This window comes from Spinacia oleracea, chromosome 5 (genome assembly GCF_020520425.1).
Source record: "Spinacia oleracea cultivar Varoflay chromosome 5, BTI_SOV_V1, whole genome shotgun sequence".
NCBI lineage: Eukaryota > Viridiplantae > Streptophyta > Magnoliopsida > Caryophyllales > Amaranthaceae > Spinacia > Spinacia oleracea.
The window spans coordinates 86,436,571-86,459,244 of record NC_079491.1 but is presented as its reverse complement, the minus strand read 5'-3'; the positions used below and the strand labels follow the sequence as shown (position 1 = coordinate 86,459,244).

The following is a 22,674-nucleotide window of genomic DNA, read 5'->3' as shown; positions in this document are numbered from 1 at the left end:
TTGAAAAAGCTATTCACCTTCGTCGGGAAACGAAACAAACCCCAATCTACGGCGATAAAGACAAGAACTTCAGAGCAAACACGGCTCGCCGACGACCGTAGACGAGCAGAGGATGCTCCGGCCACCAGCGAGCCGCCTCGGGATGGCGGGGAACTTAAGGTTTTGAGTTTGGAGTTTTAGAGAGAATGGAGAGGTTTTTTTTTCTTTAGAGAGAAGTTATCGACTCCTAATTAATTAATCATCTGTTGTATCCAATTATTGTTCAATCTTTTGTCTTGTTTTTTCACTCAATCAGCAGCTTGACATGTTGTAAAATTTACTCCTACCAATAAGTTATTATTATTATTATTATTATTATTATTATTATTATTATTATTATTATTATTATTATTATTGTTATAAATAAAATGCTAACAAAGTCAAATATTTTACAAAAAATTAGTGGGCAGTGGAGATACAATCTGGGCCCCCACTCCTCTGGCTATAGCAATGCCTATCCGATGAAAATATGAGCAGCAACACGAGCCCCAATGTCTTGTGTCCTAGAAAACTTCAGAATCTGCTTCAGCAACGCAACATCATCCTTATCCAGCTCTCCCGAAGAAGAGTAATAGAATAGAAGAAAGCCATAACCAATGGCCCTGCAACTTGCTTCGTACTTGACCCGCTTCCGAATAGCCGGATCAGTCACAACACGGCCCGGAGCAAAGCCAAACAACCCAGATTGTGTCCAAGGAGATGATCCCTCAAGTAAACACACACATCACAGCCCCGATCCCAAGAGTAGAGCAATACGTCTGCTGGTCAAAGAGCTCCATCGTTCCCTCCAGATAGGCCAATATCAACCTCTTTCCGCGCCTGTAATACCTCGAATTTTTCTGTATTTATAAATATATTTTATTATATTAATAAAGTATTTTGTTATATTTATAGAGTATTTTTATGAATTTAATTCCATTTAATGAGAATAAAATATATTTTATTTTTAATTAATTTAATTATTAATTACGAAAACCATATTTTTATTAAATATATTCAACGAATTTATTTAATCGGGATTTTTGTTGTCGTGTTTTAAAAACGAATTTAATTTAATCAAAGCCCAGTTTAAAGTTCCATGATCAAACCCAACAAGGCTTGCAAGGATTGATTCTAGTTAAGCCCGAAAGTAATCCCAACTCAAACTACCAAAACCTAGCCCATGTTGGAGAGAAAAACTATAAATACACCCCCTCATTAAACCCTCACAAAATTTTCAGCAATCTCTCTCTCTCCTCTCTCTCTCTCTCCTTGCGGCACCCACACCCCTGCGTCCGTCCCTTTGCTTGCAGCCCAAGGCACGAGTGTGCTCATGCCCAGCGGCGCCTCATGCGCACCCACACTCCTCGTCGCTACTCTCTCTCTCCCTCGCGTCACTCGCAGCCCGCACCGCCCTTGTGCTCGCTTGTGTGATTGATTTTCAAGGTGGATAGGAAGATAGCCTAGATCTAATTGAGTTTTCATATAACAATAGCTATCATGCCAGTATTGGAATGGAACCATTCGAAGCCTTGTATGGGCGAAAATGCAGAAGTCCATTATGTTGGAATGACATTAGTGAAACCGTTGTACTAGGTCCTAAAATGTTAGAGGACACTATGAATCAGGTTAGGACTATTCAATCCAAAATCCAACCCGCGCAAGACTGCTAAAAGAACTACGCAAACTTAAAGCGTAGGGATGAAGAGTTCCAAATAGGCGACAAAGTGTTGCTAATGGTTTCACCAATGAAGGGTGTAATGAGATTTGGGAAGAAAGGAAAGCTAAGCCCAAAGTATATAGGCCCATATGAGATCCTAGAACGGATAGGGAAGGTAGCGTATAGACTAGCCTTGCCCATGGACTTGCATAGAGTGCACAATGTGTTTTATGTATCTCAGTTGAGAAAGTATGTCCTGGACCAGTCTCATGTACTGCAACCGGAGAACATAGAGTTAGACCAAAGTTTGACATTTGAGGAAAGACCTGTCAAAATCCTTGATATTAAAGTGCGTAGTACACGGACTAAGGATGTTAAGATTGTTAAAGTGTTGTGGTCTAACCAAGAATCTGAGGAAGCTACCTGGGAAGCCGAGGAAGAAATGAGAAAGAAATATCCCGAGCTTTTTCCCGAGGTTAGTTGAGTTAGGGGGCTGTAACTCGTTTTCTTTAAGGGGGGTACAATGCGGTAGAATTTCGCGCTTTTTACCTTATTTACCTAATTTTCCCCTTACGGTATGCCTAATTTATTGGTTTCCAATGAAGTTTCACTATTTATTGTCATGTTGAATTACTTAAAGAGTACAACAACTAAAACTTTTTACGAAGAAAACGCACTAAAGTCTCATAAAGTCTCAAGTCTAGATTTCAAATTTGTGATTTCCGTGCCCAAGTTTCGGGACGAAACTTCTTTTAAGGAGGGTAGACAGTAATACTTCGTATTTTTCTGTATTTATAAATATATATAAAGCATTTTGTTATATTTATAAAGTATTTTTATGAATTTAATTCCATTTAATGAGAATTAAATGTATTTTATTTTTAATTAATTTAATTATTAATTAATTACGAAAACCGTATTTTAATTAAATAAATTGAACGAATTTATTTAATCGGGATATGTTGGGTCGTGTTTTGAAAACGAATTTAATTTAATCAAAGCCTAGTTTAAAGTTCCATGATCAAACCCAACAAGGCTTGCAAGGATTGATTCTAGTTAAGCCCAGAAGTAAGCCCAACTCAAACTACCAAAACCTAGCCCATGCGGGAGAGAAAAACTATAAATACACCCTCTCATTAAACCCTCACAAAATTTTCAGCAATCTCTCTCTCTCTCTCTCTCTCTCTCTCTCTCTCTCTCTCTCTCTCTCTCTCTCTCTCTCTCCTTGCGACACCCACACCCCTGCGTCCGTCCCTTTGCTTGCAGCCCAAGGCACGAGTGTGCTCATGCCCAGCTGCGCCTCATGCGCACCCGCACTCCTCGTCGCTGCTCTCTCTCTCCCTCGCGTCACTCGCACCCCGCACTGCCCTTGTGCTCGCTGCTGCTGCTGTGTCGAGTGCCCAGCGCCCAACGCCCGCACTCCCTCTCTCTCGCCCCTCGCTGTGTTGTTGCGTGATGTCCGCACTGCTTGCGTGTTGTGCTGTTGTGTGCTGTTGTTGTTGTTGCTCGACGCCCCACACACACAACACATCAATTGTTGTGTGTGTCTGTCTTATCGATGTGTGATAATCAATTGTATACTTTTAAACTTTAATTTTCAGTTTTTAAATTGTTTTAGTTATTATGATTATTTAATTATTTGGGCTATTTAAATTGATTGGAACGGTTATGAACACCTTATTTTATTATTGTCGTATTTAAATTGATGAGATTGATTTTAACGATTGAAATTATTATTTTCAAATTTAATGAATTAATAAAATGTCAATTTTTAATGTCAAAACATGGTTTTTATGATGACCTATTATTAGGGTTTTAATTCCGATTGATTAGGCAATTGATTCACATAATTTAATGACGATTTAAATTATGGGAAGCAACTTTAATTTTCAGATTGTTTATAAGCTTTAAAAAGTTGATTTTTAATGGTTTTAAAGCTAAAAAGTCAACGTTTTTATACTAGGACTTGAGTTGACTATTTGAGACTATTAATTTAATTGAGTAAAGATTAATTCCTAAATAAACTAAGGGTTTTAGTTTCTTAAATAGTTGCTGGAAATTTAGTAAACATGGATAGGAATTAAGTTTCTCCTTTGTGTTTATAGGAGGTGATTTCTAGTGAGTCGTGACTCGCACAGTGGCCCCCGTACTTAGGTATTCCAGGTACGTGCAAGACTAGGGTGACCACCCAACCCTTGAGGACTTTGTGGAGTGTATTGAATGCGGATCATGCGAACTTATGTGTTGGTAATTCATGTTTAATGTGTAGACAAGCATGTGATTATTATTATTGAATCTATGTGAATGAGCATGTTATGGATAGATTTATGCTTTATAGATTCTGTTGAAATATCATGTTATGGACTTTTATAATCGTTGAATTATGTCAAGCATGTTGTTCAAGTTGGTTTGCATGTATGAGTATTGCGCATGCAAGTTGTTGTTATTATTATGCTATAGTACAGGATGTCTAGCATATGTTGAGCCTATTCAATATTGCCGGAGTGCATTGTTTATTCTTCCAAGGGGTAGAATGTGTTTAGAGAGTCTATGTGAATTGAACTAAGGACAATTCGTGCTAAGGGAACACCCCGCTTGTTAATGGGCAATGTCGGGTTATCTCAAACAGTGTTTTTGAGAAGGAACAGTGGGAAAAATTTCACTTGAGTCTTATGTTGATCACAGGTCCTAAAGGATTAAAATGAAGAGTCATTCTTGAGTTATTTCATTGCTTAATTGATTTCAGGTTATGTCTTGAGTAGAGTCTTGAGTCGCCTTGAACATAATATACTAATTAACGTAAAGTGTAACCCGAATGAGCTTAAAAACTCTTGGAACGTATATACCTTGGGTATGAACAATGGGGGGAGTCTGGTCGGAGAACTTGTACTCTTTGGATGATACAAGCTGACGTTGTTTCATTCTTTTGTTTTAGGCCGTTGTGCATTGGAATTCCGTCGGTATTTTCCGACTGTCGGTAGGAGTCCGATTTGTTGTTGTTTGGTGTATGGTGGGCTCCCATCACCCCTTTCTTTCCTTTTGAGGATACTTTATTTTACCCTTTCGAAGCTACTTTCTTTTTAAACTGTGAGTCAAGAATCGTGTCAAGTATCGAGTCTTGTCTCCATGTTTATTTGTTTATTAAATGGCTTTTGCATGTGGATTATTAATTCGTTGAGTGAAGCATGTTAGGATAGAATGTTATTCTATCTTGTTCGTACTCAGCTTTTGCTGACTTCGTGCTTCATGTCTTCTTGTCATGGCCTTTGCCTTAATGACCCTATGATGATCCATTAATTGCATTTGCGTTGTTGGGGAGTAGAATTTTAATAAAGCAGGTTTGTAGAGATAACTTGCGGGAGAAGTTATCATGGGATTCGTGTTGAGAGTTTAATTCTTCTGTATTTTATAAACTCTATTTATAGTCATGACTATTATTATTACTACTACTTATAGTTAATGGGTTTTTAAATATTTAATTCTTCCGTATTTTATAAACTCTATTTATAGCCTTGATGGTTCCAGTTTGTTTTAATGACCATTAAATATTTAATATGTTTTGAAAGTTAGTTAAATTCCGCTGCGTAATTCTGGTAAATAGCCTTAGCCGTTATCACGGTGGCGGTAATATCTTGGTAATTCATGTGTTTTAAGTTGGAAATTTTTTTATAAAAAGCAAGGAATTATTATGGTGTTACAACGCCGAAATCCCAGACCGATAACAAACATCAACAAGGTTATCCCGAACCACATTATGCCGATGTTTAATACCCACAATGCCAGCACATGACACCGCATAATCACCAAAGATGTCTCCCGCAAAGACCGTGGAGCAAGCAGAACATGGCGCCGTAACAAAGAACAAAGGAACCCCCAACCGGTAACACAACACACATCGGCAAGCCTTAGCATTCATCGTCTGTCCCAAACCTGACATGGGGACCGCACGAAGCCAACCAGAGGTGTGATATCCCTGCTGCGATTTCCACAGCGCCGACTGTCGAGAAGATAAAGAGAAGGTGGATTCTGCAGATGCAGTAACCTTTGTGAAATATATATATCTTCCAATATCTTCATGAGTTTAGAGGCAACGACCTCACTAGGGTTACTCAGAATGTTATACTCCACCGTTCTACTAAGTAGACTCAACGCATCTTCAAATGCTCGACTAGGACCAACAATACCAACATGCCGTAGAAGCTTTGTCGGCAAACCAAAAGAATGCAATCGAGAAGCAAGAAAAGCGTAATGAAGAATTAACATCACCTGCGGAATAAACACCAAGTCTGCCAAAAGAAAAAGGTAAGGTGGCAAGTCGCCACTGCCAATCCCCAAAGCCAGGGCTCGAAGCAGTAACAATACGCTACAAGGAAGATCGAAGAGCCTCATCAAAAGTGCGCTGAGTCGCCTCAAAAATACAAGGGGGACAAGTACGCAAAGCAAAGTAGAGTTTAGAAACCTTATCCATAAGCCCAATGGTCTTGGTCACCCTCTGCATCACAATCTCACCACTAAAAACTGGATTGGAACTAGCGGGACCACCTAGCAACTTAACACCTTGCAAAGGACAAGCAATATTAGGGGGAAAGAATCCCACAAGCCTGCTTCAAGGGTCCTTTGTAGGCCAGAAAACCTCGGTCTTCTCCACGTTAAGATGTAACCCAAGACAAGGCCCGTCCTCCATAATCAGCTGTAGAACCTTCCCAATAACCAAGGTGTCACCAATAATAGTGTTGTCATTCAAATACCATGCCTGAAAACATACATCAAAAGCGTCCCTGATTTTACAAACCAGGGGTTGTAAAACCAAAGAAAAGAGCAGAGGACCAAGGGGATCACCCTGCTGCACCCCCTAAGACGACCATAACGTGTGCTCTCCATAATACAATCTGGCTGGAGTAGAGTAGCAGAATTCAACCCATCGTGAAATGCCCGGACAACGAAGGCGAACTTCACGTAACATGGCCGTTGTGTCACGGTCCGAGTGTTTTGACACCTGATCCGTGCGGCGCGCTCTTGCCTATGGGGCGGCAAGGGCGCAAGCCTTGTGCGGAAAGTGAATCTCAAGGCTCGGGGCACGAGCGGGTGTTTGCTTTAGAATGGGCACTCTTGCCTATTGACGACAAGAGCGAGGGTCGAGGGTCGATCGGGGCGCTTGTGTGCGCACATCAGGCACAAGCGGGACCGACGACGAGAGTGTATCTGTTTTGCAAGGGACTTTGATGGGTCTTGGGAAGCTTAAAAGCATGCGACATCACAATATCTATAAAGGCTAGCAACTACACATGAATTAAGCAAAGGTAACTTCTGATGAGAGGTATTGGTTCATACCCCTTAAAGAGGTTTATTTTGAATTAGCTAAATCTTGCCAGTGAACACTGGAATTACAGTAACATAATAATTCTCCCTAAAGCCTAGAAAACTATTAGAAAGATCCTAGAAAGCAATAGAAAGGAGAAATACAAGTAAAGGAAGGTTGGATTCTAACATCCTCCCCCACTTAAGCTGTCGACGCCCTCGTCGACTTACAAGAGTTACAATATAGGTGAATACAGTTAAACATAATAACATGTGTGTGAGGGTGTCGAAAAAGCGCGTGGCTAATGCGTGACCTTGTCCCTCGTGGGTGTGACGATTATTTTTATTCAATCAAGTGTAATTGGATTTCCTGTGAGTATACACCCAATTGACTAGTAATATAGGAGTCGCCATTCAGTTTTTAACAACAATGAGAAAAACTGACAAAACCCGGTTATCGTGACATAAAGGGAGTGCAATTATGTTTGACCACGATGGCCGTAGGTTCCCTTGTGATCCCTGGTGTGGGGATCTCTCAATATACACCCGCAAGGTAGAGATTGAGGGTTCGGGGGACTGTAACTAACCGAGAGGAGTAATTCGCTCGTCGATAACTCCAGAGGCAGGATATCCTTACTAGCTCAGCATAAATAATCGAAGGGACATGCGTTAACTATTAAACTAATCTGAATTGATTTTAGCAATATGCAGCATATAATACTAATTCGATCGTGATTATCTGATTTAAATAGCATTAAGGGACCTAGCATGATAATCCGATTTCCCAAAAATATTATATTTATTAGGCGTGATAGAACAATTATATTAGGTTAGTTTAACAGTTCATAAAAAGGGTGAGGAAAGCAGTTAAATCATCGAAAAGGGACACATTACGACGCACCCTTGAGAGGTGCGTCACGGTTCTCAGAAAACTAACCACTTTGACTTTGCTATTTCTCCTTTTTATTTAACGAATCTCGATTATGGGACAGGATACGTTATGTTCGATTTATGGATCGATTGCGACAGAACGCGTGAACAGTTTCGCAGCGAGAGGCTTAGGCTAAGGGGTTTAGAGTCAATACTCAGAATATATTATGTGTTGTTGTGTTTCGTTTCACGTCGAAACTAGGGGTCTATTTATAGGGAAGAGTTCGTGGAAAGATAGAATTGCAGAGTTCTAATCCACAAAGAATTAGGAAAAGAGACGTACCCAGGAATTTTCAGCGCCCAGGCCTGGGCGCCGAAGATTTCGGCGCCCAGAGCCAGGCGTTGAAAATAGGGTCTGGGCAGTTTTGTTTGGTCAGATTCGGATTCCTAAAATCCGTAGAGTTTGAGATTAATTCGAGTCTTTTAACGCGTATCAATTTCATGACGGAATGCGTCTGGGCCCGGTACGAACTCTAGGCTCGTTAGGATTTTGATTAATACGTAACTCTTATTTCCGAATCCTATTAGGAATAGGATTCTCGCGGATTTCTATCTCATTTAGAATTTATGTTGGAGTGCAACACCTAATTCTGACAGGTTTCTATCTTTTATGATTTGCCACTTTTAGACGCTACCTTTTACGGCAGTTACTATTTTTAGCAGGTTTCCATAAATAGCAGGTTTCGGGTGAAATAAAATGGGGAATCGAGATTCGTTTATTTTATAGGAGATGCGTTGTCAAGTGGAGTTTTTATGCTTTCATCATCAAACCTTTCCCTTGCGGGAATGGGGACAAAAGTAGGTGTCTACAATGTACGGAAACAATCCCCAAAGCTAGGAAGCATGTATAAAGCACAAATTAAGCAGACTTACGTTTGAAGCGTGTTTTCCACAAATTGTCAACGAACACGAACATAGAACTCCACTTGTCGTTCCTCTACTTGGTTCACCGACACGATCAAATCCGTCTTGATTATCGTAGCATAGACAATCAATCAAGAGTTTGTGTATTTGGGATGAACAACCTTTAGAGGCACAGAGAGAATTAGGGTTCTCTGTTTTCTCCTAGGGTTGTGTGTAAATTGAATTGTGTTTTTTTGGAAAGTGGTTAGAAGGTTATTTACATAACCTTACTAACCGACCAAGCCATAAGGCAAGGCCGGATAGCAAGCCCGCGCAACACCACACGGACACGCACAACGAGGTGGGCCGTGGGCCGCGCTGCTGCTGTTGTGTCGTGGCCTTGGCCCGCGCGCACACAGCTCCTTGGCCATGGGCCAGCGCTGCTGTGTGGTTGCCTTGCTTGCTTGCCTAGCGCGCGCGCCCATGGGCCTTGAGTGCTTCGTGCACTCGGCTCGTGGGCCGCTCTTCGTATTCACGATTAATATATTTCCGATATATTATTTATCGTTTCCTATATGAAGAATCACCGTCGTACGATACGATTTATTCGTTTCGCCTAGCTTACGAATATTCGCGATACGATATACGATTCCGATGCAAGGTCGTATCGTATAATACGTTTTCCAACTAATTCCCGGAAAGATATTAAATGAATTTCTGATTCATTTAATCCTGTGATCTGTTATGTGTCATTGGTGTGACCTTGTAGGTTCAGTCAAGAGTAAGTTGTGAGTTTTATATTCATTAGAACTCACTGATCGGAAGCATTGCTCCAGCTAGCTATTCCGATCACTTGATCTCACTGAATTAATTGTTCGCAATTAATCTGAACCTTGGTATTAGACTTAATGCACCTTGGGTGAAGGACATATTTCCTTCAGTCTCCAACTTGTCACTCAGACAAGTGTGCATTCACATTCATTTGTCGCTTAGTGTTACTTACTGAACATAAGGTATGATCCAAGCCATCCTTATTAGCTCCAGAAGTGTTTCTCGGATTACAGAGTTCAACTGTCAATCTTTTGCAGAAGGTTAAGCCTTAACCATTCTGAGCACGGCCATGCATTTTACAGTATTTAACTCTCCGAGAGGCCTTGTTACACAACAACACCATATCCTATCAAAGATAGGAGGACAATCTATTCTTGCAATCTATGAACACTCACTTTGATTCATAGTACGCTTAATAACTGCTTTTATAGCCTCCTTTTACGGTGCGACGTTATGAACACTCACTTTGATTCATAGTACGCCTAATAACTGCTTTTATAGCCTCCTTTTACGGTGCGACGTTTAGCTAGCATCAAAGGGAACTAATTCTCAAACGAGCAGACATAATCGCTCATGTTCTGAGGAACGGTTTCTAATGACCATTAATGGGAACTACCTATGACATGACTTTAATCTCTTAAAGTGTTCTCATGGTCAATCCGATACAAGATCCAATAAGTATCTATGCAAAAGATTCTGACATCCAGTCACTCTAGTTCAAGAAACAGAACTAAGTAATCTACTTGCAATCTAATCTTTATTAGTCATTGGTCGTCCACCTTTCAATGACCTGGATTAGGGATCCTTCGTGACTTCAATATTCATGTTCACTTATGGGTGTTTCTTTGTCGAAAAATCCATCTTGACATCCCATTTGAATGATTTGAATCACATGTACTTATCATTTAATTCTAAACCACAATTAAATGAATATGAAATAATAAATTTCATAAATATGAAATGGTTAAACCAATTATTTTAAACATAGATCTAACAGATGTTATAAAACAATACTTAGAAAATCAAAGCCATTCTCCAACATGCTTTATTCCCGTGGTTGCTACATGTGCGTTGTGTTTCACTTGTGGCAACTGTTTAGTCAATGGATCCGCGACGTTGTCGTCAGTTCCAACCTTGCAAATTTCGATTTCTTTTCTTTCAACGATCTCTCGAAATATATGAAATCGCCGCAGTACGTGCTTGGACTTCTGGTGGCTCCTAGGCTCCTTTGCCTGAGCAGTGGCTCCGCTATTGTCACAATACAAAGCCACTGGTCCTTTAATGGAGGGAACAACACGAAGTTCTTCGATGAACTTCCGAGTCCAAACAGCTTCCTTTGCTGCTTCTGAGGCAGCAATGTACTCGGCTTTAGTTGTAGAATCCGCAATAGTGCGTTGCTTAGCACTTTTCCAGCTTACTGCTCCGTCGTTGAGGCAGAACACAAACCCAGACTGTGATCTGAAATCATCTCTATCGGTTTGAAAGCTTGCGTCCATATAGCCCTTAACAATCAACTCATTTGTACCCCCATAAACCAGAAACTGATCCATAGTCCTTTTCAGGTACTTTAGGATGTTCTTGGCAGCAGTCCAATGCGCCTCACTTGGTTCTGACTGGCCTTGTACAAATCATAACATACATGATGGATCCAATAGCCGAAGCGTATGGAGTTCCATTCATCTTTCTACGCTCATCAGATGTTTTGGGACACTGATTCTTGCTTAGATATGTGCCATGTGACATGGGTAGATGGCCTCTCTTGGCTTCCATCATATTGAACCTAGCTAGAACTTTGTCAATGTAAGTGCTTTGGCTTAGTCCAATCATCCTCTTAGATCTATCCCTAAAGATCTTGATGCCCAATATGTACTGTTTCTCTCCTAAGTCCTTCATTGAGAAACACTTTCCAAGCCAAGTCTTTACAGACTCCAATATAGGAATGTCGTTTCCAATAAGCAGTATGTCGTCAACATACATGACTAGGAATGCAATTTTACTCCCACTGACCTTCTTGTATACACAAGATTCGTCCTGATTCTTGATGAAGCCAAACTTATTGACTGTTTCATCAAATCGTTTATTCCAACTCCTTGATGCCTGCTTTAGTCCGTAGATGGACTTCTTAAGCTTGCATACCTTTCCTTGGTTCTTTTGATCGACAAAACCCTCCGGCTGCGACATAAACACAGTCTCTTTAAGAACACCATTCAAGAAGGCAGTTTTGACATCCATTTGCCATATTTCATAGTCATGAAAAGCGGCAATCGCAAGGATTATCCGAATAGACTTAAGCATCGCGACTGGAGAAAAGGTTTCATCGTAGTCAACGCCGTGAACTTTCCTGTAACCTTTTGCTACCAATCTAGCCTTGTATATGTATTCAATTCCATCTTTGTCTTTCTTCAACTTGAAGACCCATTTGCATCCGATAGGTCTAAACCCATCCGGCAAATCAACCAAATCCCAGACTTGATTTTCAGACATGGAGTCTATTTCAGATTGCATGGCCTCTAACCATTTAGTGGAGCTTGGGATCGTCATAGCTTGCTTGTAATTCATAGGTTCATCACTATCCAATATGAGAACATCTAGGTTTTCAGTCAAGAGGACGCCTGTCCATCTGTCCGGCTGAAAAATAGTTCTACTTGACTTACGAGGGGCAATAACGCTTTGAGGAACTACTCCCACTGGCTCTTCTAAAGACCTTGGAGGTCATCAACCTGAACTTCTTCTAAAGAGTTATGAGTTCGTTGTTCGTCTCGAATCTCTTCGAGGTCTATGATTCTCCCACTTGACAATTTGGAAATATGATTTCTTTCCAAAAAGACACCGTCACGAGCAACGAAAACCTTGTTGTCTGACTTGTTGTAGAAATAATACCCCTTTGTTTCTGTTGGATACCCAACGAAGAAACATTTGTCAGATTTAGGTTGTAGCTTGTCCGAAATTAATCTCTTCACATATGCTTCGCAACCCCAAATCTTCAGAAAACACAACTTTGGAAGTTTCCCAGTCCAAAATTCGTATGGATTCTTTTCAACAGCTTTTGACGGAGCACGATTCAGTGTGAGTGCTGCAGTTTGCAACGCATGTCCCCAGAACTGTAAAGGAAGTTCGGCCTGACCCATCATTGACCTGACCATATCGAGTAAGGTCCTGTTTCTCCGTTCCGACACTCCATTCTATTGAGGTGTCCCCGGAGCAGTCAATTCAGAAAGAATACCGCATTCTTTTAGATGGTCATCAAACTCGTGGCTAAGATATTCACCTCCTCGATCCGATCTTAGAGCTTTGATTTTCTTGCCATGTTGATTCTCTACTTCATTTTGAAATTCTCGGAATTTCTCAAACGATTCAGACTTGTGCTTCATTAAGTAAATATAATATAGCCATATCTACTGAAGTCGTCCGTAAACGTTATGAAATAGCTGAACTCACCTCTAGCTTTCGTACTCATAGGCCCACATACGTCCGTATGTATTAGCCCTAGTAGTTCGCTTGCTCTTTCTCCCACCTTTGAGAAAGGTTGCTTTGTCATTTTGCCAAGTAAATAGGATTCGCATTGATCAATCTTCTCTAAGTCGAATGATTCTAGAATTCCTTTCCGTTGAAGTAATTCCATGCGCTTTATGTTTATATGGCCTAATTGACAATGCCACAGAAATGTGAGATCCGAATCACCAGTTTTAGCCTTTTTGGTATTTATGTTATAAATGTGTTTGCTCGTATCTAGCACATAAAGACCGTTTTCTTGTTGTGCTGAACCATAAAACATTCCATTCAAATAAAAAGAACAACTATTGTCTTGAAATTGAAAACTAAAACCTTTAGAATCCAAACTTGAAACGGAAATGATGTTTCTGGTGATACTAGGAACGTAGTAACAGTTTTCTAGTTCCAAACCAAACCCACTAGGCAAAGAAATAAAATAAGATCCTACGGCTAATGCAGAAATCCGTGATCCATTTCCCACGCGTAGATCCATCTCGCCTTTATCAAGCTTTCTACTTCTCTTTAGTCCCTGCGAATTGGAACATAAGTGTGAGCCACAACCAGTATCTAATACCCAAGAAGTAGAATTAGCAAGATTACAATGTATAACATATATACCTGAAGTAGAAGCAACGTTCCCGTTCCTCTCATCTTCCTTCTTCTTCAATCAATCCCTTTTCCAATGCCCCTTCTTCTTGCAGTAGAAGCATTCAGAGTCGGCAGGAGAACGAGTCACCCTCTTCTGTTTACCAGAACTGGTGCCGTTGGACTTGGATGAGGGCGTAGCCTTGCCCTTACCCTTCTTGCCCTTATTCTTGCCTGATTTCTTGAAGTTCTTGCCCTTACGCACCATAAGCATATCATGCTTATTCTCTTGCTTGAGCGTCTTTTCAGCGGTTTTAAGCATATCGTGAAGCTCAGTAAGATATTTCTCCATGTTGTTCATGTTGTAATTCAACTTGAACTGATCATATCCATTATGAAGCGAATGGAGAATGATGTCAATAGCCATTTCATTTGAGACGTCAGAATCTAGAGCTCTCATGTTCTCAAAGAGTCAAATCATTTTAAGAACATGTGGGCTCACTGGTTCTCCATTCTTGAGCTTAGTCTCAAGGATCAACCTCTGTGTCTCCAATCTTTCGATTCTGGCTTGGTCCTGAAACATGTTCTTCAACTCCGAGATGATTTGGTAAGCATCCGAGTTAATGAACGTTTTCTGAAGTTCAGGACTCATGGATGCAAGCATCACACATTTGACATCCCTGTTGGCCTGAATCCAACGATTAAGGGCAGCTTGAGTTACCTCCGGCCCAGCCTGTTCCGGTAACTCTTCCCCAAGGACACATTCCTTGTCCTCATGCATAAGAACTATTTGTAAGTTCCTTTGCCAGTCGAGGAAATTGTTGCCATTCAATTACTCTTTGTCGAGAATTGAACGCAGGTTGAAAGTGTTGTTATTGTTTGCGGCCATTTGATTACTACAATCGAAAAGAATTTGCAATAAATAACCATTCATAAACTTCAATAACTTTGAAATAAAAGCAAACATGAAATTGATAGGGTGTATTTTCCGTCGTTGATAGAAAACAACCTACGCAAACAATATTTATAAAACCACTCAACTACCGGTTAGCGGTAAGCAAAGGGATCGTCCCAAAGAAACGGTGGTTAATGAGTTTTAAAGTCAATCTAGTTCGAACAAGTATTTGGTTTTGAATTGTCAATTTTAAGAATCTAAAAAACGAAGAATTATGCTAAATTGAATCAAGAAAAGGAAACGTTAGGGAGTCGGGGATAGGCTAGGGAAACCGGGGGAAATGAATTCAACTATCTAGCAATGGTGATCATGCAACGAAAAGGAGATTAGGCAAATGGCATCTAAAGACGAACCCGCCACCTCTCGTATAGGGAATGCTAAGCGTCTAATCCACGGAAGAGCTTTCGCCTAATCCTAGATTAAACTAACTAGCATATAATAGGCACCGCCATTTGATCACAGAAGGTAGGCCCACAATCTCTTGCCAAACCTATCCTATGGTTCCACGTGACTCTAATCGAATAGCATTTGCAACTACCACTCAACTAGAATGGATATCCTATCATCAAATCATATTTAATCACATGAACCAACCAACAATCAATCAACAATTTTCCCTAATTAAGCCCCTAGATTCTCCCCTCTTCCCTAACCTAATTCTACTCACTAATCATTCTAGAAATCAAGCAATCCATTAAGAATAAGCTAGCAAGCATGATATTGAAGGAGTAGGAGAAGAGAATTAAGAGTTCAATTGCACAATCAAATCACAAATTGAAAATCAAAGTAACTTCAATCAATGAAATCAAGAATTCAAGAAATTAAGGAATTGAAGAACAATCAACAACAAAGCAAGAGCAAGAATTAAGAAACTAAGAATTAAATTGCAAAATTGAAGAAGAGTTAAGAAGGATTACAAATTGAAGCTTGAATGGAGGAGAGTTTCTCTCTCTAGAAATTGCTGAAAATCGACTTTTTAGAATCTCTAATTATCAACTAAAATTCTACTCTCTCCAAAATAAATCAAAAAAATCTATTTATAAGTTTCCTCAAATAGAAGCCAAAGTTCGAAAAAGAGCAGCCCGCGCAGCGATTCGGTCGCACGTACCAACTGTGCGACCGAACGTAAATGACTTTGTTCGATCGTTTGCAATCTTGTGCGAGCGGGGTCAGCGAAGAAAGTTTTCTTCGTCTTGTGCGACCGAACATAAAACCCCGTTCGGTCGAATGGGAATCCTTTGGCTCAAGTCTCCTTCACAGTTCCATTTGGTCGAACAAGGAAAGCCGTTTGGGCGCAAAACTTTTGTGCGGTCGAGCTCAAAAAGCTGTGCGGTCGAACAAATGATGTGCTGTCGAACATAAGACCTTGTGCGGTCGTTTTCCAATTTTGGGACATTCTGTCTCAGAAATCCATTCTGTGCGACCGAACAACAGAGGGAATTCGATCGCACAAAACTGGAAATTCCTTAAGTCCATTTGCACTGCTCTATTCGGGCGCACAAAACGCCACTCGACCGCACAAGCCCTGTTTTGGCTCAAATTCACTTGTTTTCCATCATTTTTCATCAAGATCACCTATAAAGCATAAGATGGAACGAAACTTATGAAATGCACACAAAAAGCTATAAAAACTATAAAAAGCATAGAAACTAACATAAAATCCTAAGCTAAGAGCGACATAAATGTCGCTCATCAAACTCCCCCAAGCTAAGCGTTTGCTAGTCTCTAGCAAACTAAACTCAACTAAGGAAGAATGAGCAACTAATCAGGTTCTAAAAATTTACCAAAATCAAAATCTAGCAAATCTAATCAAGGCAAGACTAAAATGGAAAACACAAACCAAGAAAAGAAAGAAAGAAAAGAAGAAGAAAAGAAAAGAGAAGAAAAGAAATTAAACTACAAAATTCAAGATGGGCTTTATTATGGAACAAGTATAGAAGAACACTGATATTACTAATCAAATAAATGAGTACACGCTAACTAATGTCCTAAACCGAGTGAAAGATTCGAGCATCAAGCAAAGAGAACTATGGGCAAGCACTAGTCAACCCCCCCTACATCCGGGCATACCACGTGAAATCTCTAGATCTTATCCACCCTTGAGAATAGCGTCTCAAGACACTGCGAAGGCGCCAGAAAATCAATAATAGGCTACCCGACATCTTAGCATGACAACCTTGTTCCTTAAGCTTGACCAAATCCTCCCTCCACCGACAATGACTCAACTCTAAAGGGTCAAGAGGGCTTTTAGGGCGTAACGTAGGCTAGGGGTAAGGCGCGGAACAAATTTGGCAATTTGGTGCTCATACCTAAAGTGAAGCGCAATGATAGAACTAAACTCAAGCATTTTGAACCAAACACAAACTCTTACCACTTATTTGGGGTACCCCCAAGCTTATTCAACAACAATTCAAAACTACAACTCTTTTTTGTGTTTCAAATGAAACTTTTCTCATGCCTTGTTTTTCTCTATTTTTGGCTTTTTCAAAACTATTGCTTTTGCTTATTTATTCACTATATACAACATTCTTCCAAAACTTTGCCATTCATACCAAACAACATTCATTCCTTAACTTTTCATAATTACTCAAAACCAACAAACATCATAACTCTAAGCTTCACTATCACTTCTATAGGTGAAAACAAAACAAAGGCTATTAGGCTTGTAATGTGCTCATAAGAAATGAAGGGTCAAGGCTCAAATGGCTAGCAAAGGGGCAAATGCAAACAAAAACATATGAGAAAAATAAGAAAATAGAGTCCTAAACTAAAAACAAAAATAGTCACCAAAAGAAATGCCTCTATCGTCCCCTAAAGTAGTTCGGTCGCGATCTAGGGAAGGAAATAGTCAAACTCGGGAGACAAGAAAGTCAATGCTAAGGATCCATGCCACTCAATATATGAAAATGTGTTTGGGCTTATTATTGAGCATGAACCTCGCAAGGGAGAAAATACCATCCTCTCCGGCTTCAATCACTAGAGAAATCGACACCATCTTACCACAAGCCAAGAGTTCATGACGCATGCTATCCATAGTTCAACCAACTTTCTTGACACCAAATCCTAGACTCGACCCAAGACATTAAGAACCGTGTAAAAATCTACCAATTAGGAATAAAAGCATTCTAATCTACAAGTTCCAATTTTATATGGCCCAATCAAGAATATTGCCTAAGAAAACCTAGAAAAACTTGCCTTGACAAAAAGGAAATCAAAATAAAAGAAAAAGGAAGAAAATAAGAAAACATACCAAAAAGAGAAACAAAAAGAAACAAACAAAAGAAACAAAAGAAAAGAAACTAAAATCAAACTAAATCAATCTAAAAACAAAGAAACAAGCACATAATGGTATGATTCATAGCAATGAGCATCAACAAGTAGCCAACCACACAACAAAACTCCCCCCAAGCTAGAATTAGGCCATGTCCTCACGGCCTAAAACCAAGCAAGGAGGGGCACATCTACCCATCCAACCAAATGCCCCAACATGATGTATGCCCGTCCCCCAAAGTATGCAATAGAGTTAGAAGGATGTTACCGGAATTGTCGTGGGAGCAAGTCCCGCAAAGAGCCGTTAAAACCCGAACAAACTCACCAAAATAAAGACGGGTAAGGCAAAAGGTGGAAAGTGTGAACCCACCGCAATGAAACATACCAAAACAATGCATAGAAGCCGCGGGGTGCCTCCCGGGAGCGCTCGTTTAACGTCATTAGCTTGACGAATCCCCCCCAAATTCATGGGGGGTCCTTGAGATCCAAGGAAGCAAAAGATCCAATAGAGTCTCCCAAGAAATAGTGGTTGAGCCGATGCCCATTCACTTTGAAGGACCCGGAATCATCATTCCGAATCTCGATAGCACCATGGGGGAAAACCCGAACAACATCGAACGGACCGCTCCACCGAGACTTTAGTTTTCCCGGGAACAACTTCAAACGAGAGTTATAAAGGAGGACCTTCTCCCCCTCCTTGAAATATCTCTTCTCAATCTTGGCGTCATGATATTGTTTAGAACGCGCCTTGTAGATGCTTGCCGAGTCATAGGCATTCATGCGGAGTTCTTCTAACTCATGGAGATCGAGCAAGCGCCGCTCACCCGCACTAGTGAGCTCAAAATTCAAAGTTTTGATGGCCCACATGGCTTGTGCTCAAGCTCCACCGGCAAGTGGCAATTCTTTCCATAAACAAGTTTGTAGGGAGTCATCCCAATTGGCGTCTTGAAAGCCGTTCTATACGCCCATAAGGCGTCATCAAGTTTGATTGACCAATCCTTGCGGTTTTTGGCAACCGACTTCTCTAAGATAGACTTTATCTCCCTATTGGTGACTTTCACTTGACCGCTAGTTTGAGGGTGATAGCCCACACCAACTTTGTGACGGACACCATACTTCCGCAAGAGAGCCTTTAACTTACCATGGGCAAAATGGGACCCTCCATCACTAATCAAAGCCCTAGGAACCCTAAAACGCGGAAAGATGATCTTTTTGAAGAGGTTGACTACCACTTTATGATCATTAGTGGGAGATGCAATGGCTTCCACCCACTTGGAAACATACTCAACCGCTACAAGAATGTAGAGGTTGCCATAAGAAGAAGGGAAGGGACCCATGAAGTCGATTCCCCACACATCGAACAATTCCAACTCTAGGATGGGATTTTGTGGCATTTCATGTCTCTTGGAAATATTACCCGATCGTTGACAACGATCACAAGATTTGACAAATGCCCAAGCATCCCGAAAAAGGGTAGGCCACCACAACATGCTTTGAAGAATCTTGGAAGCGGTTCTATCACCTCCCATATGGCCACCACAAGGGGAGGAGTGACACATACGAAGGACACTAGGGTACTCTTCATCCGGAACACATCTCCTTAAGAGGCCATCCAGGCACCGCCTCAACAAAGTGGGCTCATCCCAAATATAGCGCCAAGAATCATACTTCAACTTGCGGCGCTCTTGAGTGGTGAGATCTTCCGGGATCGCCCAACAAGCCAAGTAATTAACGATGTCTACAAACCAAGGGAGTTGGGAACTCCCAACCATATAAAAAGTATCATCTCGCAAAGCATCCTCAATTGGGACATCATCCGGAGCAACACTCCCAAGTTCTAGACTAGATAGGTGGTCGGCCACCACATTCTCGGCTCCTTTCTTATCTCTTATCTCTTATCTCAATATCGAATTCTTGAAGGAGTAGAACCCAACTAATGAGTCTCGGTTTGGCCTCTTTTTTCGCCATAAGATAGCGAATAGCCGCATGATTCGTGTAAACAATTGTCTTTGACCCTACTAAATAGGTCCTAAAATTCTCAAATGCATGCACAATGGCGAGAAATTCTTTCTCGGTAGTGGTGTAGTTGGCTTGAGCTTGATTGAGAGTCTTTGACATATAATAGATCACATGGAAATTTTTGTCCTTTTGTTGACCAAGAACTCCCCCAACCGAGAAATCACTTGCGTCGCACATCAATTCGAAAGGTAGATACCAATCCGGAGCTTGAACTATGGGAGTAGAAATAAGGGCACTCTTGATTGCGTTAAAGGCCTTGAGACATGCGGAATCAAAGTGAAAATCACACTCTTTTTGGAGGAGGTTAGTGAGAGGTCGAGCAATTGAGGAAAAGTCTTTAATGAATCGCCTATAGAATCCGGTATGCCCAAGAAAGGACCGGATCCCCTTAACATTCACCGGGGGAGGCAACTTCTCTATGATTTTGATTTTCGCTCTATCAACCTCGATCCCATGGTGAGAGACTTTGTGCCCTAGAACAATTCCTTCCTCCACCATAAAGTGGCATTTTTTCCAATTGAGCACCAAGTTGACTTTCTCACACCTCGCAAGGCACTTCCAAAGATTGATGAGGCATTCATCATAGGTGGATCCTCCCACCGAAAAGTCATCCATGAACACCTCCATTTCTTCTTCAAGCATATCACCAAAAATACTCATCATACACCTTAAGAACGTCCTGGGGGCATTGCAAAGCCCAAATGTCATCCTCCTATAGGCAAAAGTCCCATAAGGGCAAGTAAATGTAGTTTTCTCTTGGTCTTCCGGGTTTATGGGGATTTGAAAGAACCCGGAATAACCATCAAGAAAGCTAAAATACTTGTGTTTGGTTAGAAGTTCAAGCATTTGATCAATAAATGGTAGAGGAAAGTGGTCCTTCTTAGTGGATAGATTGAGTTGGCGATAGTCAATACACATGCGCCACCCGGTTACCGTCCGGGTGGAAATGAGTTCTCCATGTGAATTCTTGACTACCGTCATCCCACCCTTTTTTGGAACCACATGTACCGGGGATACCCATCGACTATTAGAAATAGGATAGATAATCCCGGCCGCCAAAATCTTTATTATTTCCTTCTTAACCACCTCTCCCATAGGTGGATTAAGTTTTCTTTGCCTCTCACGTTGTGGTACGGCGTTGTCCTCAAGCTCTATATGATGCATGCAAAGGGTTGGGCTAACACCTTTCAAATCTCCAATAGTGTAGCCCAAAGCCCTTTGATGACGTTTCAAGACATGATTGAGCTTGAGCATTTGCTCGTCATCTAAAGAGGAATTGATAATCACGGGGTAAGAAGAGTTGGGTCCGAGAAATGCGCACCTCAAGCTCGAAGGTAGAGGTTTTAGCTCTACCTTGGGAGCTTCCTTACTAATTTCGGCTGCATCCAAAGCTTCTTTCCCATCCAACACAAGCATGCATTACTCGGGTTGAGCGCAAGGTGGTGGGGCATCCAAGAGCTCCTTGTAGTTAGCCACTTCGACCCCTAAAGTACCTAAACCATGTCTATTCAAAAGAACAAGCTCAAGTGGATCATTAGTGGTGAGAAGGTGCTCGTGCATGTCATTCACAATGGGATCAAAAGAGTCAAGAAAGAGACATTTCTCGTTAGTGGAACTAGGATAACGCATGGCTTTGTTCAGGTCAAAAAATAAGCTATCCTTCCCAACTTTTAAGGTAATGTTTCCTTGCTTGACATCAAAAATTGCCCCCGCCGTAGCCAAAAAGGGGCGGTCTAGAATAATAGGGACATGCACGTCCTCATCTATGTCTAGGACTACAAAGTCGACGGGGATCACTAATCCACCAACCCTCAAGGGTACATCCTCAACCTTGCCAATAGGGTACTTGACCGAACGGTCGGCAAGTTGCAAGGTGATGTTAGTTGGGATAAGATCACCAACTTCAAGCTTGGAGAACACCGAGTAAGGAATTAGACTAACGCTAGCACCCAAATCACACAAGGCATTGCTTATTTCAAGCTCCTCAATAGCACAAGGGATAGAAAAACTACCCGGGTCCTTGAGTTTGGGTGGCATTTGGTTGAGTATGATAGCACTACAATTCTCGGTTAGGTTCACCGTCTCCTTTACGTCGCAATCCCACTTCCCACTCAAGATTTCCTTGAGAAATCTTGAGTAGGTAGGCATTTGTTTCAATTCTTCCGTAAAGGGGAGGGTGATGTGCAAATTTCGAAGAACATCAAGGAATTTTGAGAATTGCACGTCCAACTTGTGCCTTATGAATCTTTGGGGATAGGGAAGTTTAGGAGTGGGGAGAGGTAGGAGAGTTGCCTCCTTTGGTATAGGAGTTTCACCTACATCATTGATGGGAGGCTCCTCTTCTACCACATCATTGTCACTAGACTCGATGACTCCCCCTTGATCCTTCCCATTAGGCTTAGAAATCTTACTAGCTCGAGGAACATCATCTAAGATTTTCCCACTCCTTGTCTGTAACACCCTAATAATTCCTTGCTTTTATAAAACCATTTTCCAACTTAAAATAAAGGAATTACTAAAGCATTACCTCCACCGTGATAACGGTTAAGGCTATTACCAGAATTACGCAGCGGAATTAAATGTCAACTAACTTTTAAAAACATAATAAATGAAGTATTAAGGCCTCCTACAATTTAGAACCATAACGGCCCAAAACCCAAAACATAAATAATTTCAAACATTTCAAACATAATTAAAGTAAAGTTAAATAGTTCAAAATACGAAAGCATGCAATTCTCTCGATCATCCCAAGCCACATGATTTCCGATCTACC

General features: G+C 40.9%; 1 protein-coding gene across 1 annotated transcript; it reads right to left on the bottom strand.

Moving 5' to 3' along the window:
• Positions 1–18,347: 18,347 nt before the first annotated feature.
• LOC130461672 (uncharacterized) lies at positions 18,348–18,662 on the bottom strand. Its single transcript, XM_056829840.1, has one exon. The coding sequence runs from the start codon at positions 18,660–18,662 to the stop codon at positions 18,348–18,350; it is 315 nt and encodes a 104-aa protein (XP_056685818.1).
• Between the last annotated feature and the right edge of the window lie 4,012 nt (positions 18,663–22,674).

Coding starts and splice junctions, on each gene's coding strand:
- LOC130461672 (XM_056829840.1), bottom strand. CDS start 18,662: ATGAATGCCTATGACTCGGCAAGCATCTACAAGGCGCGTTCTAAACAA.